The 16616-nt window shown below is 48.6% G+C and overlaps 6 protein-coding genes across 6 annotated transcripts; 5 read left to right on the forward strand and 1 right to left on the reverse strand.

Moving 5' to 3' along the window:
- Window positions 1-124: 124 nt before the first annotated feature.
- On the forward strand, window positions 125-2560 carry LACBIDRAFT_305350 (uncharacterized protein; the record flags this gene model as incomplete). Its single annotated transcript, XM_001874532.1, has 1 exon — window positions 125-2560. One exon carries the CDS (start codon window positions 125-127, stop codon window positions 2558-2560), a length of 2436 nt encoding a protein of 811 aa, XP_001874567.1.
- Window positions 2561-2675: 115 nt separating this feature from the next.
- Window positions 2676-3065, reverse strand: LACBIDRAFT_305351 (uncharacterized protein; the record flags this gene model as incomplete). The annotated part of the gene is made up of 2 exons (XM_001875114.1): window positions 2676-2876; window positions 2967-3065. The coding sequence occupies 2 exons, from the start codon at window positions 3063-3065 to the stop codon at window positions 2676-2678; spliced, it is 300 nt and encodes a 99-aa protein (XP_001875149.1).
- A 1109-nt stretch (window positions 3066-4174) lies between these two features.
- LbMST1 (MFS monosaccharide transporter) lies at window positions 4175-6462 on the forward strand (the record flags this gene model as incomplete). Its single annotated transcript, XM_001874533.1, has 14 exons — window positions 4175-4228; window positions 4286-4313; window positions 4365-4603; window positions 4660-4734; window positions 4786-4859; window positions 4918-5107; window positions 5160-5386; window positions 5437-5446; window positions 5512-5521; window positions 5579-5850; window positions 5901-5997; window positions 6049-6087; window positions 6141-6256; window positions 6310-6462. The coding sequence occupies 14 exons, from the start codon at window positions 4175-4177 to the stop codon at window positions 6460-6462; spliced, it is 1584 nt and encodes a 527-aa protein (XP_001874568.1).
- Window positions 6463-9491: 3029 nt separating this feature from the next.
- On the forward strand, window positions 9492-13776 carry LACBIDRAFT_305354 (uncharacterized protein; the record flags this gene model as incomplete). The annotated part of the gene is made up of 9 exons (XM_001874534.1): window positions 9492-10072; window positions 10144-10797; window positions 10850-10923; window positions 10979-11397; window positions 11451-11564; window positions 11615-11698; window positions 11754-13097; window positions 13153-13659; window positions 13732-13776. 9 exons carry the CDS (start codon window positions 9492-9494, stop codon window positions 13774-13776), a joined length of 3822 nt encoding a protein of 1273 aa, XP_001874569.1.
- A 240-nt stretch (window positions 13777-14016) lies between these two features.
- LACBIDRAFT_305355 (uncharacterized protein) lies at window positions 14017-15506 on the forward strand (the record flags this gene model as incomplete). The annotated part of the gene is made up of 4 exons (XM_001874535.1): window positions 14017-14065; window positions 14119-14391; window positions 14515-14814; window positions 14932-15506. 4 exons carry the CDS (start codon window positions 14017-14019, stop codon window positions 15504-15506), a joined length of 1197 nt encoding a protein of 398 aa, XP_001874570.1.
- A 67-nt stretch (window positions 15507-15573) lies between these two features.
- On the forward strand, window positions 15574-16307 carry LACBIDRAFT_305356 (uncharacterized protein; the record flags this gene model as incomplete). Its single annotated transcript, XM_001874536.1, has 2 exons — window positions 15574-15726; window positions 15777-16307. The coding sequence occupies 2 exons, from the start codon at window positions 15574-15576 to the stop codon at window positions 16305-16307; spliced, it is 684 nt and encodes a 227-aa protein (XP_001874571.1).
- Window positions 16308-16616: the final 309 nt, after the last annotated feature.

The following is a 16616-nucleotide window of genomic DNA, read 5'->3' on the forward strand; positions in this document are numbered from 1 at the left end:
TGCCGTGGTGGGCGGACCTCCGCCAGCCAGTATAGCTCAGGCAGAGCAAGCGGAACACAACGCACTCACGCCGGCTTTCGCAACAAATTCGCCCGAGCACCTCATTACTTGTCATCAGTCACTCATGATGCCAGCGGGCGCTGTATTTGTAGCTGTGGTCGTTAGGCTTGTAGTAACACCCACCGACCGCAAAATCCTCCTTTCCAGTCCTCCCCCGTCTCTACCACCTGCTCTCTTGATTTATGGTCGCAATGAATTCATCCAGACTGCTGTTGGCAAAGTCCTTCAAAGGTCCGAGGTCAAGAAACATATAGCTATCAGAGGTGGCCCTGGAATGGGCAAAACCGCAGCCGCAACTGGAATCGTTCACCATCCTCATATCGTTCAACATTTTGGGAATGCACGTCACTGGGTTGATTGCCGTGAAGCATCTGATGTCGCAGATGGCTTGAAGGCCCGAAAGCTCCTCGAATTCATTTCTGACAGCCTTGACCTAGATCTCACGGCCTCAAGTGACTGCCGCAAGAATATCAAATATTTTCTGGACAATAATGACGTCCCCCGTATCATTGTATTAGACAACTTCGAAACCATGTGGGAGCCTCCCAGCGCACAGGAAGAGAGTGAGGGTATCTTGACATTCTTGGCCCGGTTCCCTCGGCTCACAATTATCATTACAACTCGCAATGCTCATGATCCTGCCACCCATCGTGGTGTATTGTGGCACCAGTTTGGGTCCATCCAGCCGCTATCATTGGATGCATCGAGAATGCTGTTCACCAGCCTGTCTCCCAGCAGATCTATTGACGATCGCCTTGATGATATCCTTCATGCGGTTGATTACATCCCTCTACCTATCGTCCTGATGGCATCATCTGCACAAGAAAACTACACGACATCGATGATCTTGGGAATTTGGAACCGTGGCGTATCCAAATACAATGAGAGCCAGCCCCGTAACGATGACAGTGATCCCATGAACAGGCTCGACCACTCCATTGCCATGTCTCTCAAGGGTCCTCTGATAAAATCCAATCCAAAAGCTCCTGAGCTCCTCCGCATCATTGCAGGTCTACCTGCTGGAATTGGACGCAAGAATCTCCAGAGAATTGTTCCACTGATTCATGATGTTGAACGTGTGGCAGCAGTCCTTATCCGAACCTCCCTGTTAATGAATTCACCTGATGTTCTGCAAATGCACTCCACCATACGCTACCACATGCTTCGTAATTATGCCCTTGATGCCTCCTACAAGGAAAGCGTTCAGACATTCTACTTCCAGCTGATTCATAATGCGGGAGGCAATCCTGGAACTCAAGATTTCTTGGAACATATTCACAGTCTCTCTGATGAAGAAACCAATGCTGAAACACTTCTTCTAGATGCTTTGGAGCACAATTTTAGCACTGCAGTTTCGATCTCCCTGGATTACTCCAACTACCTTAGATGGAACGTACCGCGCCTGGATGTACCCAAGAGGGCTTTGGAACTGATAAGAAATCAGCCCCTGGGAGGTGCAGATTCATGGTTGCCCCTTGCCTTGCTACGTCTTGGAACGATATATCTCATACTCGATGATTTTCCCAAAGCAATCGAGGCTTTACAGGAAGCAGTGGACCTATACGAAAAGCTCAATCATTTGAGTTGGGCTGCCCAAGCTCAGCTTCTACTTGCGGATATTGCCCGCCTTCGAGGTGAACACTCCGGTGCTTTCCAATTGTATTCTGAGGCATACAACCGCTTTGAAGATGTCGATGATGCTCATCACATGGCTGCGTGCCTCCGCGGGACAGGAATCACTCACTTCCAGGTCAATCGTCTCTCGGAGGCACTGGAAATGAACTCGGCGGCGCAAAAGACATGTTCACCTGATGATTACGCCTGCATCACTGACTGTGAACGCGAACTGGGAAGGATATACAGAGCTCACAACCAGACAGAGTCAATCAGATTATCTGCAAAAGCAAGGGACTATTACCTGATTCATGGCCCTCAAAGGCATGCCTCGCTTGCTCTATATCAGAAATCAATTGCCCTATATCTGCAGGGAGACTACAATGAGGCAGATGTTGGACTCAATGACGCATTTCAAGAATTTAAGTTCTTGAGGAATGACGGGCAGATGGGTTATTGTATCTTCCACCTTGCTGAAATGAATAAGATGCGAGGAACCTATCGCAACGGACTGGAACTGTACCATCGTTCCGAAACCATGTTTGAACACATGCCAGGAAACAAGTACATGGTTGGCGTCTCCCTTCTAGGGCAAGCTAAACTATACGCTAAGCTTTGCCAGCCGGACAAGGGAAGGCAGGTATATAACAGTGCCCACACCCTTCTGAGAGAGCTCAATGCAATCGATGAAGCGACAGTTGCAAATGACATTCAGAACATAAATGACATGTGCGAGCCTGCCATATGGCGCCGTAATATGATTTTCAGGCATCTTCCCTTGATCCTCGCTTGCATGATACTCTGCTCGCTACTTGTCCGCTGGCGTTCGCGTCATCAGAAAGAAAAAAAGCAAGATAGGTCTCTGGAGCTAGGGCGACAAGGATAGTTGTCGGACTAAGGTGAACCCAAATCTGAACAATACTGATCTGTGCGTAGACCCCAGGAAGTCTTCGAAAGCCCAAAGAGCTGTCAAAGCGGCGGTTCCAAGCAAGAGGATAGGTTTACCCCCAACTGTGTCTGAGGCAACTCCAGTACGCCGTTACGAGGGATGTGGGATGTAATTTAGCCAACGGAGTCTTGTGCATTTTCGTTGGGATGGATCGTGGATAAGGGGGAAGGAAATTGGGGGGCATACCATGAGCCCAGCGTAGTACTTTCTCTATGTTACTCTTAAGTACTGAAGCGATAAGCCTGAAAACACACTAATCAACCACTTACTGTGGGAGCTTTAGCTTTCCAGCGATACGAGAAAGCTCAGCTCAACACATAAGGAACGGAAAATCGCAACGAACAACCGACGCGCTTTCACAGAATCGGAGTAACAACAGGGTGGCGATCTGCTTGGCTGGTGAGGCGGCGTCGGCTGACCCTGTATCCATCATCACTATCATTTTTTGCGTGTCTTCGAGTTCTGGCAAAGTTCTGGGCTGGTGTGCGTGGACAGCGGCCTGGGAATGGTGGATGGGATTGGCGCTTGACGATCGCGTCTGGCTGGCGACGAGCAATGTGTGCTTGACCTCGTTGCCAATAACAAAGCCAAGTTTTTGGACTCCACATAAACTCTTGAACGCTTTGTGGGAGCTTGCCTTCCCATCTCGTATGTGAGACTCGCATGCGAATTCATTCCAAGGCACCAACAAGGCACATCAGGTTTTTCCGACATTTAGAGCAGTGATGCCGGCACAGTGGGCCAGGCATTGAATTTCTGACTTCTTGACAACACGTGCTATCCGTCCCATCAGCCATCTCAACAATATCTCAAGTTGAAACGGCGACGAGTAGAGCACCGTCTAAACATCCCGTCCAACTTGGGTATGGAGCGTGGGCCAGCGTGGGCCTACCCGGCGCCCGACCTTCGCAACTTTGATGAATTTGTGATCTGCTTTGAAATTCGGCGTCTAAATGATTTGCGCTCTTCCAAGTTCCACCAGTCTCGACAAGTCCCAGCCGTTACGGTGGGTGATATTTGTGGTTTGTAGGCTTATGAATCTTCCTCCTTACCCACCTCAGATTTCACATTGCGATCACTCCGAGGCGACGGCTTCCACCCGCTTCCACCTTGTCTTGTTCTTCATCTGGCGTTTGCTCTCCAGAAATTGTGAATCTATAGCTCTGGAGGAGACCGTTACCATTTGTTGCGATAAGCTTAAGCTTTTCATCACAGTTTACTTCGCCACTGTTTTGGATTCCACCGCAGTGCTGACTTTCGGGGGCGTGGCCAAAAACAGCCAAAAACCGTACTCCGGAGACTAATTCAACTTCTTTTTCTGAGCGACGCATATGGGGCACAGATGTGGGGCTTGTCGCGTGGTTAGAACACGGGTGCTAAATTCTGGTTTCTTGGTACACGATCAATGATCGTGATTCTCCGTTTGTTCGTCCACATGGAGGTCGCAGGAAGCCAGGAGCTTGTGAATAAGTATAAGATACGACACTTCGCGCTTCCACGTCCCCTCACTCCTTGAGTTTACGTTCTTCACGCCCCATTTAATAACCAACCATGCCAGGAGGGCCGTCAGCTGTAGGCGAGGGCATTGGTGCCAATGCGTCCAAGGTATGTACGTTCTTTTGTGCGCATGCACTACTCTAACAATGTCTTCCAACACTGCAGAATAAATTGGCTGGTGTTGCGATGACGGGTGAGATTTCTTATTTCCGGTATAATTCATATTTCTAACGTTAAACCCCAGCATTCAGCGCGTTTGGGGGTATTCTCTTCGGTTATGATACTGGTGTTATCAGCGGCATCAAAGAGATGAAGTCATGGCTCAGGCAATTCGGTTATGCAACCGATGACCTTGTCAACCACAAATCGGGTTTCGCTATCTCATCGTCAACTGAGTCTCTTGTCGTCTCCATCCTCTCAGCTGGAACATTCTTTGGCGCTCTGTTGGCTGCCCCGACCGCTGATATCATTGGCAGAAAATGGGTATATTGTGTTACGCAAGTGTTTCGATGAGACAATAATTGACGGGCTATTTCCAGGGAATCGTTTTATCTTGCCTCATTTTCTCCGTTGGTGTTGCGATGCAAACCGCTTCAACTGCCATTCCCCTTTTTGTTGGTGTTATTTCGCAAGCAACTTGATTTTAGGCAATAACTCATTTCTAGGTGGTCGGTCGCGTGTTTGCTGGTCTTGGTGTGGGTCTCGTGTCTTGCCTCATCCCTATGTATCAATCAGAATGGTCTGTTTCCGCCATTTTCGTATTCTCATAATGCTGATGTTGACAAATGCCTTAACAGTTCCCCTAAATGGATCCGAGGAGCAGTCGTGTCCACTTACCAGTGGGCTATCACCATAGGCCTTCTTATTGCAGCTGTCGTCAACAATGCCACTCAAACCCGTGACGATGCCAGTGCGTATAGACTCCCCATCGCAATTCAATTTATTTGGGCTGCCGTGCTCGCTGGTGGTATGGCGCTTTTGCCTGAGGTAAATTTACGTTATATCTTCTCGAATTGAGATTAACTGAGAAAATTTGTAGTCACCTCGTTGGCTCGTCAAAAAAGGTCGTGACGCAGACGCTGCCCATGCTCTGAGCCGCCTCACTGGTTTGGAAGCCACCGACCCAGACCTTGAGGTCGAGCTCGACGAAATCCGCGCCAACCTCGAGGCCGAAATTGCCCTTGGGGAGAGCTCTTACGCTGACTGTTTCAAGTTCAACCAAAACAAAATCGCTCTCCGCACCCTTACTGGCATTTTCATCCAAGCGTGAGTCCAATTTTTGAAACCGGTGATGACATAGTTGACAATTATCCTAGGTGGCAACAAGTGCGAACTATTTTCACTGGCATCTCATTATTGTACTGACCCAAACGTCGTGGTGGTATTTATAGCTTACAGGAAGTAAGTGATTGATCCTGTGTTTTGGAACGAATTGCACTCAACTTGGCTTGTGTTTAGTTAACTTCATCTTCTACTACGGGACGACCTTCTTCCAGCGATCTGGAATTTCCAATCCATTCCTGATCACGATCGCTACCAACATCGTCAACGTGTTCACGACGTTGCCCGGAATGTGGGGTGTTGAGCGTTTCGGCCGCCGTCGCCTCCTTCTCGTGGGTGCAATTGGAATGTGTGTCTGTGAATTCATTGTCGCCATCGTCGGTGTCACCATCTCCGTCGAGAACATTGCCGGTCAAAAGGTTTTGATTGCATTCGTTTGTATCTACATCGTAAGTCCTGTCCCTTCACACTAGAACATCGCTATAACGTCGGCATTTAGGCTTTCTTTGCATCAACTTGGGGACCTATTGCTTGGGTCATCACTGGCGAAATCTTCCCACTGCAAATTCGTGCGAAGGCAATGTCACTTTCCACTGGTTAGTTCAACCTCCCCGACTTGGCTGTTATATTTCTAACGGGAATTACAGCGAGCAACTGGTTGTGGAACTTCGGTATTGGTTATGCTAGTGAGTATATCCCACCTCAAAATATGCGCGATACCATGCTCATTGAAAAAAAGCTCCTTACCTTGTCAACAAGGCTCCAGGGTCCGCTGGTCTTGAGGCCAAAGTCTTCTTTATCTGGGGTTCAACATGCTTCTGCTGCATCATTTTCACATATTTCTGTATTCCTGAGGTATGGTTATTGCGCCTCTCCCTACCATCGGCTGATCGCGAATCTTTCTCTAGACCAAGGGTTTGTCACTCGAACAGATTGATCTCATGTACCAGAACACAACCCCCGTCAAGTCGCTGGAATACCGCAGACGTCTCATTGCAGAAGGCCCACATCACTCCGAAAAATCTGAAGTAAAGGAGACGTCAAGTGATGAAAAGGCCTGATTTTTCGTTGGGCTGTATTACGCATTTCATGATTTTTTTCTATACCAATATGTTTCCTTCTGTCGAGGCCGACTTTCCTGACCAGTGGTCATCATAATTTATAATACATCTTTGCATACATTTACGCTTCTATCAAGAATCTGGGTCTATTTCACCTGACCGTAGCCTATGAATATCGTCAGCGCCGGGGCCAGCATCGCCGGAGGGACCGGTCAAGCCCAATTCCTCATTATCCTTGGCTTGGGCCTCATCCAGAAGCTTTTGATAACGTTCAAAACATTGAGTAGGAGTTCTGCCAACGATTGGTGCCATTGTGCGCCATTGTGTTGGCATCAACTTTGCTAGATGCAAAAGCTTCTCGTCTTGTGTCTGAAACGAGGTCAGATAGAGGAAAGAGATGCAAAAGAGGTAGATACAAACCTTGGACCATTTGATGGAGGGATCCAGCCACTCATCCCAAATTTGAAGGCTCTCCAAAATAGTTTTGATACCCCAAGCACCTGCGTCTGGAACCTGATCAGCTATCAGTCTTTCACTTTCCACGTAAGCGCTTCTGCCTGCTTTGGCTTCAATGTTCTTAGTTTCCTCAGCAGCGACTCCTGCTGCTTTGACAGCCTCGCTAAAGGATGTGAAGGATGTTTCCTGAAAGACGTCGATAAATGCTGCGAGGGGGTCAACGAGAGTACGGGATGGTGGGCGTGCTCGAGTGTATATATACAGGTGAGCGAGCGCCAAGACAAGCGCTTGTCCCCACACTTCAGCAGTTGCGAAGAAAGAATGTTGTGCTTGAAGCCCTTGGGCTAAGCCAGAGAAAAAGATCCTGCGAAGACAGATCGTTTGCCTAAGTATGTGAAGCGAAGCCGAACGACGTACGAGTAAAGAGCCCCACTTGTACCACCCATCGCTTCTTCTGCGACTGTAGCGATTGTTATCATGGACCGCACAACATCGTCACCGTTGATGGTGCCGTCATCAATCTTAGCCAGAACGCCTACCATACAATAAATGACAAATTTGGCAAACCAAAATGTTTTATCGTTTGAGCCACGTACCTTCAGCCCCAGCCTATTAGAGATGTCAAACATGATTCGACGTCAGCGAAGGGCGAGAATGGCACCTTCAATGTAATTCCGCAGTCACCATCTCCAGCAATGGAATCCATTCTCGTGATGTCAGGCTCAGCGGCGATGAGTCCACGAGCTGCGCGCTTGATGTTCCCCAGGAAGAGGTTAGGATCTAAGGATTTCAGAGTATCAACTGGTGCGGTATCAGGCTCTTGCTTGTAAGGAGGCGTGATTTGAGTCGGCAGCGGCAGAGGACTGCAACCAGAGGACCATTTCCAACCGGGAACATCAGGCTTCTCATCCAACAAGGATAATATGAGAGTTGCCGGTGGTGCTGATTTTTCCTTCTCCGTTGGAAGGCGAAGGAGGGTAATGGAAAAGCCGGGCATATTGAGACTTGTCTAAGTCACTGGTGAGCAAGTCAGATGCTTCCATCTGAGTTTAGGTACCATAAATGTGCCAGACAATAGCCTTAATGTCCCAAAACCACGAGCATCCAATGCCTTGCGGGTTGCAGCGACTACGCCGGACAGTTCAAGTTCACTGATCCCACCCAGGTTGTTGACAAGCACGACAACATCGTCTTTCCCTTGAAATGGGACGAACGAGCGGTCGGTATCCGTTGTTGATGTCAACAGTTCCAAAAGATCTGGAATGAGGTTGTGCAGCGGAGGGACAGGCGACACCCGCCGATTTCCGCTTTCGTTGTGTATGCCCATGCCAATCTCAAATTCAGAGTCTAAAAGATGCGAAGTCGGTGGAGCAGTTCCTGGAACCTGGACACAAGTCAACTTGAGTTTTTTGGAATGTTAATCACCCAGCCCACATGGACATGACCAAGGCTGACACCAATGGTGGCCACATTTGAAACAATCCATGCAGATATATTATAAACATCATTCAGACTGCCGCCTCGGTTTGCCAGCGCGCCAGCAATCTTGTATACAAGCACGGTGCCAGCTAGACCCCTGAGATGCGGTTAGTTTTGATCTGTTGCCAGTGCTGGTATTATTGCTCCTTACCGTCTGCCGACTATTGCTCCCTGAGACCTGCCAACGGCGACATCATCGCCGACCACAACGAATTTGATGCGGTCCGCCTTGTTGGGATGGAGAGAAGCGTAGTGTTCCTTTGCCAATCCAAAATTGAGAACATCTCCGGTATAATTCCTGATTCCGCAAACTTGATTAACGACCAAGAAGTGCTGCAGAAAGAAAGACCACCCCATACTTGACAATGATCACAGTGCTAATAAAAGCTGTGAGACAGGAGCTTATATCGTTTGTGGGAGAATGAACAAACCCCTTGTCGTTGTCAACTAGTTCGATGCCGCGTTTAACCTGGCTCGGGTTTGGTGAAGCAAAAACCAAACCGCAGACGGCGCCTGGAACATAAATGCCTGAACCGAGCCGCGCATCATATCTACACACCTGTCAACATTCCTTCACCTGGTGGTCGCCATTAGATTCGCATCTCATCATTGCTGGATGTCCAAACTAACCTACAAATGAAGCGTGTGCTGGTTCGTGCCCAGAGCCACCTCCACAGACAAGCGCGACTTTCGAGCGGTCATGGAGCTTTGTGTATATAACTGATCATGGTTCGATGTATACATATGGGCGACTGCCAAGATCGGAACGTACTCTTGTTCTGAGGGTCCAATGCAATGCGTGGATTTACTGCACACAGTCCCTCAAGAGAGTCGAGGACGAGGGTTTCAGGGGTATTAAACAGATGCTTGCCTTGGAGGAGGATTGGATCATATTAGGATTGTAAAGACGTACTTACTTTGAGCAGACATGGAGGTGAGGTGTGACATGTGACACAATGCTGTGACGAGTGGTGCATAATATTCATCGCATGCCTTAGCGCTGGGTCAACTACTTTCTTTGTTTTCAAGTTTCTTTGTCCTTTCTCTTATATCATCTCTTGACTTGAACGTTTGAACCCTCACACTATCTGAACATGGGCGTTCTCCCGTCACCAGAAAGCTCTCCGTCATTGGATCCAGAAGACTCCCCACAGCCTAGTCGCAAGCGGCAACGAAGTCAGTCATTGCAGTCAGACACATCCACCTCATCTTTAAAATGTTGTGTAGCAGATAGCCCATCTCATGATCCTGCAGTTCGAAGTCCTCGCTCCGATCAGATGTCCAGTCTGACTCTCGCTGATTCCAATCAAGATATTGACTCTTACATGGCTGAGCAAGGCGAGGCAGACATTCCACCTTTTATGGCCCTTACGCCGCCCCAAACAACCCAACCGATGTCTCCGTTAGACCGGGTTTCATTTGTTGAAAAGGAGTTGAAAAACAGGACGATGCAAGTGGGAGAAACATGGTATTTGGTGGCGATGGATTGGTGGAAGCGTTGGAAGGGAGCTTGCACTGGAGAGGTACGCAAAGATGGCCCAATCAGTGAGCAGGATCTCGGTCCAGTGGACAATGCTAGCCTTTTCTTCCCCGATGAGACACTTCTTTTTCCTCTTGGAGAAGGGGTTGAAGTTCAGTATGTACCAGAGATTGTTTGGACCTCTTTTGTTACCTGGTAAGTTTCGCCGCGCAATGTACACCTTGATACATACAGAGCTTAACCCCTCTTTTTTTTTTCCCCCGCAGGTATGGGCCACCCCAACAACCTGTTCCTCGTCGGGTTATCGCTAGAGGATCGGCCAAATTACCATCTTTAGAGCTGTATCCACTTCAACTCAAAGCATTCAGGCTAGTTCGTGAGGACCCTCAAGCGGGCTCGAACGAGTCACCATTCCCGAAACTTGTTATTTCAGCTGGTGAGACAGTTGGGAATCTCTGTAGCGAGCTTGTCAAAGCCGTCTCGCCTAACCTTGAAACCCACATTCCTTATCGTGTTTGGAAGTTGGAAAACGGTCATGGCGAATGGGAATATGGCGAATATCCTAGCTCGCAACTGACGATTTCGGGAGGCAAAATCATAGAAGAAAGCCACAAGACTTTGGAGGAGGAAGGTATTCAAGCTGACGACGCCTTTGTTGTTGAGTTTAAGCAGGATACTTGGATTGTGGAGCCGCCCAAGTCAGCAGCGAAGTCTCTCGGTCCTCCACCATTATTTTCCTCAAAGGATGGATTCTTCAACAAGCTGGGGAGGAAAACTCTTGCGTCTTCGACGACGTCATCGTATAAATCCGGCGGCGACTTTTATAGCGGCCTTTCTTCCAAGTCATCAGGTTTCCCTCTTTCAACGGGGAAGAGCATTACAAAAGCACTCGAACCTGGAACATTAGGACTTGGCAACATGTGGGCACATCTGCTCATCTGCCGTACGCATTGATTGGATCAATTTTTACAGGGGGAATACTTGTTTCATGAATTCCGCTCTCCAATGCCTAGCTCATACCAAGGAACTGTCGGATTATTTCTTAAGTAAGACATCATAACTTATTCAGCACCTTATTTTTCACGCAAAATTTCCATGAAGCTGGCGTTTTCCAAGACGAGCTGAATCCTGGAAATCCCCTTGGTATGGGTGGAGCTATTGCAGAAGTATTTGGGGCCCTTTTAGAGCGCATTTGGGCTACCGAGGGACCGTCCAACTCCTATTCACCTCGCGAATTTAAAACACAGTTACAACGGTTCGCACCACAATTCAGCGGATACCAGCAACATGATTCACAGGAGCTCGTCGCATTCCTTTTAGACGGGTTACACGAGGATCTGAACCGTGTTCTCAAGAAGCCCTATGTAGAAAAGCCCGATTGGGAAGGTGGAGATCATCTAGAACTTGTGCGACTCGCCCAGAAGTCATGGGAAGGTTATATGTTGCGTAACGACAGCGTGATTGTTGACCTTTTCCAAGGCCAATACCAGAGTACGCTCGTGTGCCCAGAGTGTCAAAAGGTGGGTGTTTCGAACTTGCCGATGATTTCGATTCCACTAATTTCCCTGTCAAGGTCTCAATAACCTTCGACCCATTCATGTACCTAACTTTGCCTCTTCCCGTACAAAAGAAATGGAAGCATACCATCTTCTACATACCTTGGGATTCAGACAAGGCTCATGTAAAGGTAAGGTTGTCAATGCAGAGACTCTAACAATGCTAATGCAAATCCCTAAGATTCCAGTTGAAATTAATCGAGACTCTTCCTTCAAGGACTTACGCAACCTTCTTGGGCGATGGATGGGCGTTCCCGCAGATAACGTTTGTGTGATGTCTCAACCCTGCGCTGCATTTTTAACTGATGTCCATCCATTAGTTGCTTACAATGGAGATATTTAATCACCGTTTTTACAAGAATCTCGATGACACCTTGCTCTGTGGAGACATGTCCGAATCCGATGTCATCGTCTGCTTCGAACTTCCCTGTCATGCCCAACAGAGCAGGACTTATAAGAAGGATCCCAAAGACCCGTTCATCGTCCCTGTTTTCCTGTGCGACGCTAAACCTGCTAGTTCAACATACATGACTTCGAGTCGAACTCCAACGTTGTTTGGCTACCCAACCGTCGTCGTCATCGACCGGGAACAAGCTACTAACATATTCACGATGTATGATGCTGTGGTTGCGCGGATGCAACGCTGGACAACCAATGCGCGAGATTTGTACAACTGGGAACCTGGCCCCGAATCCTACATGGAGGAAGTATCCATTACCCTGAACGGCTTTCCGCCTATAGACGCGCTCACGGAAATTACGGAAGATGGTGGCGTCCGTACTGTCGAGTCACTCCCTGAGGAAGGAGACATTGTGGACGAGAAGGATATGGTTGTGGATGATGTCTCTGAGATGGATGGGTCAGATGGCGTTCCCCACACAGTGGGAACAAAAAGGGACATCTTCACTTTTCGGTTGCAGTACAACCATAAAGAACTTGGAACCGCTTTTAGCACGTACGCGGCAACCACTCGCTGGGAAGCATGGGATCGACGCCTCGATGATGCTGAGATTGAACCAGTCCTGCTTCGCGAAGATGATGCGTTCTTTTGCGAGTTTGACCAAAATATCAAATCATACTTCTTCGGCGAAGAGCTCACTCGTTGGGAGCACGCCCGCTGGGATGAGTGGGAGGAATTCATTCATCCCGAGTATGAAGAATCAAAGAGAGCCTCCGCCGAAAAGCGCGATAAGGGTATCTCGTTGCAAGATTGCCTAGACGAATTTACCAAGGAAGAAAGACTTGGCGAGGATGATCTGTGGTATTGTCCACGCTGCAAGAAGCATCAACAGGCGACCAAGAAGTTTGACCTCTGGAAGGCACCCGACATTTTGGTTGTCCATTTAAAGCGCTTCAGCAATAGCCGCGCCCTTCGAGACAAGATTGACGCATTCATAGATTTCCCCATTGAAGGGCTAGACCTCAGTGAAATGGTTGGAGAGAGGGCCGTCGCGAAGAAACTGCTTGCTGCTGGCAATGGGGTTGACGAGCTAGGGCTGGGGAGTCTCGATGAGCCACTTGTGTATGACCTCTTTGCGGTTGACGAACATATGGGTGGATTGGGTGGTGGTCATTACCGAGCATATGCATCCAATCATTTGACTGGCAAGTGGTATCACTTTGATGATTCATATGTCTCGCCTGCTAGCGCTATTGATGCTGTGGTGCGTGCTATCTCCAATTTCTACCCTTATATTCCTCTAACATTACATCATCAAGAATGCCAATGCCTACCTTCTCTTCTATCGTAGGCGAACCGACTCCCCTCTTGGTGGCACCAGCCATAAACTGGTATCAGCGGCGCGCGAAAGGCCCAAGGCGGGGAGTAGCCAGGAACCTTCTGTCACAATTGACACACAACTTCCTACACCTCCCAATGAAAGCAGCTCGTACTTCGACGGACCCCTCAGGTCTTTGAATACCCATGATCGTTGGAAAATGCGGTCGGATGGTTCCAATCCAGGGTCATCTGTTCCATCGCCCCCAGCCGACGACCCTCCCGATTTTGACGAATCTCAATCCGACCCGCTCGTATCCGATCATTCAGATCCTACGTACCTCTCCACTCAACGTTTTGACTTTCCAGATCCTTCCCAGAAGGCGTCACCGACATCTTCGACCGAGGCAGACCCTGATCGCGACTCGCTTAGAGAGTTGGATGACGAAGCTTGGGATTCATCGAGGCCGTTCTCTTTCCGCGATAGATCTTCTGAGGAACGGGACGTTGTGAGTACCATGGCCTCGCCATCTTACTCTGAGTTATCGGACATCGACCCTTACAGTGACTCGAATGTGCAGAAACCCGATGAATTGAACATGGACGTGAACGTTTTACCAGATTAGACACATACTTGTAGTGTGCGTGAAGTTGTTGCAATACGGCATCGATCAAAATTAGCACTAAGTTAGGAACTTGGATGGTTTTACGATATAATTTTCAGTCCAGGCGGTTTCTAATCTTCTTGAACAATCGGCTTTGCAGTTGGGTGCACCTTCCATTCTTGGCGCACAATAGCAGTAACGTGACTCAACCATCTTGATTACTAATTCTGTCACAATCAACTCTTGTTTCCCCCCACAATCATGTCTACTTCAGAAACGCAAATCAAGAACGAAATAGCTCGACTTACAGGTACGCATCGACACCGTTTTGATCATGGCGGGTAGATCAAACAATTTTTTTAGCAACTATCAGCCAACACAAGCTTGGATATGTCTCCAAAGGACCGCCCCACACAGGAAGAAGCAACGTCTATATCAACCCGAACTACAAGACCGCACCGAATAAGTATGTTAGGCCTGGATTACAAACTACCACCTCTGTCTCTAGCACAAGCACTCGAGTGTCGACACCCGTACCAATGGCATCGGCATCAACATCTTCAACGCAAACCAAGGAAGTCGTCTTGGGAGGAGTGGCATTCGAAGCCTCGGCTCGTTCGTTAGTACGAAAGGACTGTGAGTCTGCTGCGTTTTTTGTTATTAGAGGAATCCTCGGGAGGGTAATCGACTCCAATCGCTGTAACCGCCCCCCTTTTTGTTTGTTTTATTTCTTTGGTTCGTCTTTTGGATTGTGGTTAGTGCCGAAGCCACCTTCGTCAAGTGGGCCACCCAAGGCTGCGTACCATCGACAACAACAACAACAAGAAGCTTATGTCCGGAAATCTGGCCACCTTATCCCTAGCGGGCGGACGTACAAGCCGAAATCTCGCCGTGGGGGAAGGAATATGACACTTACTAATACCCGAAGACCTTATCCGTGCGTGGGCGAGTTGTGTTTGGATGGCGTTGTTGAAAGCGTTGATTGTAGATCTGGCCGGAGAGCTTCGGCGAAACGACAGAAGTATTCTGACAAGCCTTGTCCACGGTTTACGACTACAGGTGCGCTTCGGTTTATTTGTTTTTTTTATTGTTCCCTCAGACCTGGTTTTTGATTCATTTGTTTCTTCTTGTTCATTTTTTCCAATCTATTTTGCATGGATGGATAATGCCCTCTAGGTTCCTGTGGCCGTGGTTTGACATGCATGTATCAGCATGATCCATCGAAAATTGCAATCTGCTGGAACTTTCTGCAAGGCAACTGCACAAAGACGGCGGAAACATGCGACCTGTCTCATGACCCTACGCCGGAAAGGACGCCACTTTGCCTGCACTTCCTGAACAAGGGCCGGTGTACAAGACAGCGATGCCCGTTCCCGCACGTCAACGTGGGTACTCGACAGGGGGTGTGCCGTGATTTTGCGGTGTTGGGGTATTGTGAACGAGGCTTGGACTGCGACAAGCAGCATGTTAGGGAATGCCCTGATTTTGCCGAAAAGGGGACTTGTTCGACTAAAGGGTGCAAGTTGCCTCATGTCATTCGGGCGAATCGGAACAGAAAGGTCGTGGAGCCTCCGACTGCGGTGACGACAATGACGGAGACACCTGCAAGTGGAGACGAGGAGAGAGTGACTGCTGAAGCAGGGCAGCTTGGGGATGAGTATATTTCACTAACATTTAACGAGAGCGATGATAGCGACAGTGAAGAAGAAGAGTCTGAGGAAGAGGATAGTAGTGAGGAGGGTAGCACGTGACGTTTGTTAGTTGAATGTGAATAAGATTGTGACTTTGTTTAGACTTGATTTAGACTTTCATGCTTAGATGGCTCACAGACGGTCGCAGTCGACGCCAACGCGTGTAAATGACCTTGGCTCAGAGTCATCGTCAAAACGGTCTTCACGAACAGCATCACGGCTCATGACTTCTGTAAGACGTTCATTCACTCCCACGAACAAGCAACACCAGAATATATCAGTCAGTCCTCTTCCTCGCCTTGTTACAATTACTGACTTTACCTTTAACAGATACTCGCAATGCGTTCAACTCCTGAAGAAACCCAACCACTGCCTCTTCCTCAATTTAGAGATCCATTATACATCTCCTCACCACCCACAATTGAGCAGATTGCCATGGGTCTGCATATTTCACGAACACCACATCTCAGGCCACCCCGTAATTCTCAATCAATGCCACCCAACATTCGCCGCTCATCTTCTATTCCAATCCCACCACCCCCTACGCGCTCTTCTCTCAAACAACCTGCCACCACGCTGACTTCTTCCATTTCCACCCCCCCTTTCTCCTCCGCCTCTGCATCATCTACGACCATCACTTCCATCAACCCACCAACACCTCAGTCGGGCTCGGGGCGCTCGTCTCCGTTCTCCTTTCCAAAATTCCGTATGTCACGGTTCTTGCCTGGCACGCGAGCTAGCTCCGCCCCCTCTTCTCCTGATACGTCGAGGAGAAATAGTTTGGCGGACCTACCGCAGAAAAAGGCTGTACGTTTCTCCCAGGTCGGCGGGGACGATGACGATCAGAGTGATGATGACTGACCCCCGCGTGTGTGTTGCCCCGAGCCCGAGATACATACTTCCTTGGTGATACCCTCTACCGCTATCATTATTCCTTTCTCCTCATGGTCATTAAAGCGGACCCATTGCGCGCATACATTTTTTATATTACATACAGCATGCACCTACATACTTGAAATAAAATGAATACTAGTACAGCAAAAGGGACCGAAACAGCCGATAGCTGGCGTCACCAGTCACACAGCAATAATCCACTCTTTTTCTTTGTACCGCATCATCGTCTCGCAGCGCTACACCACTGCGCCGCTGCTTGTATCTCATCCACAATCC

This window comes from Laccaria bicolor, genomic scaffold (assembly GCF_000143565.1).
Source record: "Laccaria bicolor S238N-H82 LACBIscaffold_2 genomic scaffold, whole genome shotgun sequence".
Classification (NCBI taxonomy): domain Eukaryota; kingdom Fungi; phylum Basidiomycota; class Agaricomycetes; order Agaricales; family Hydnangiaceae; genus Laccaria; species Laccaria bicolor.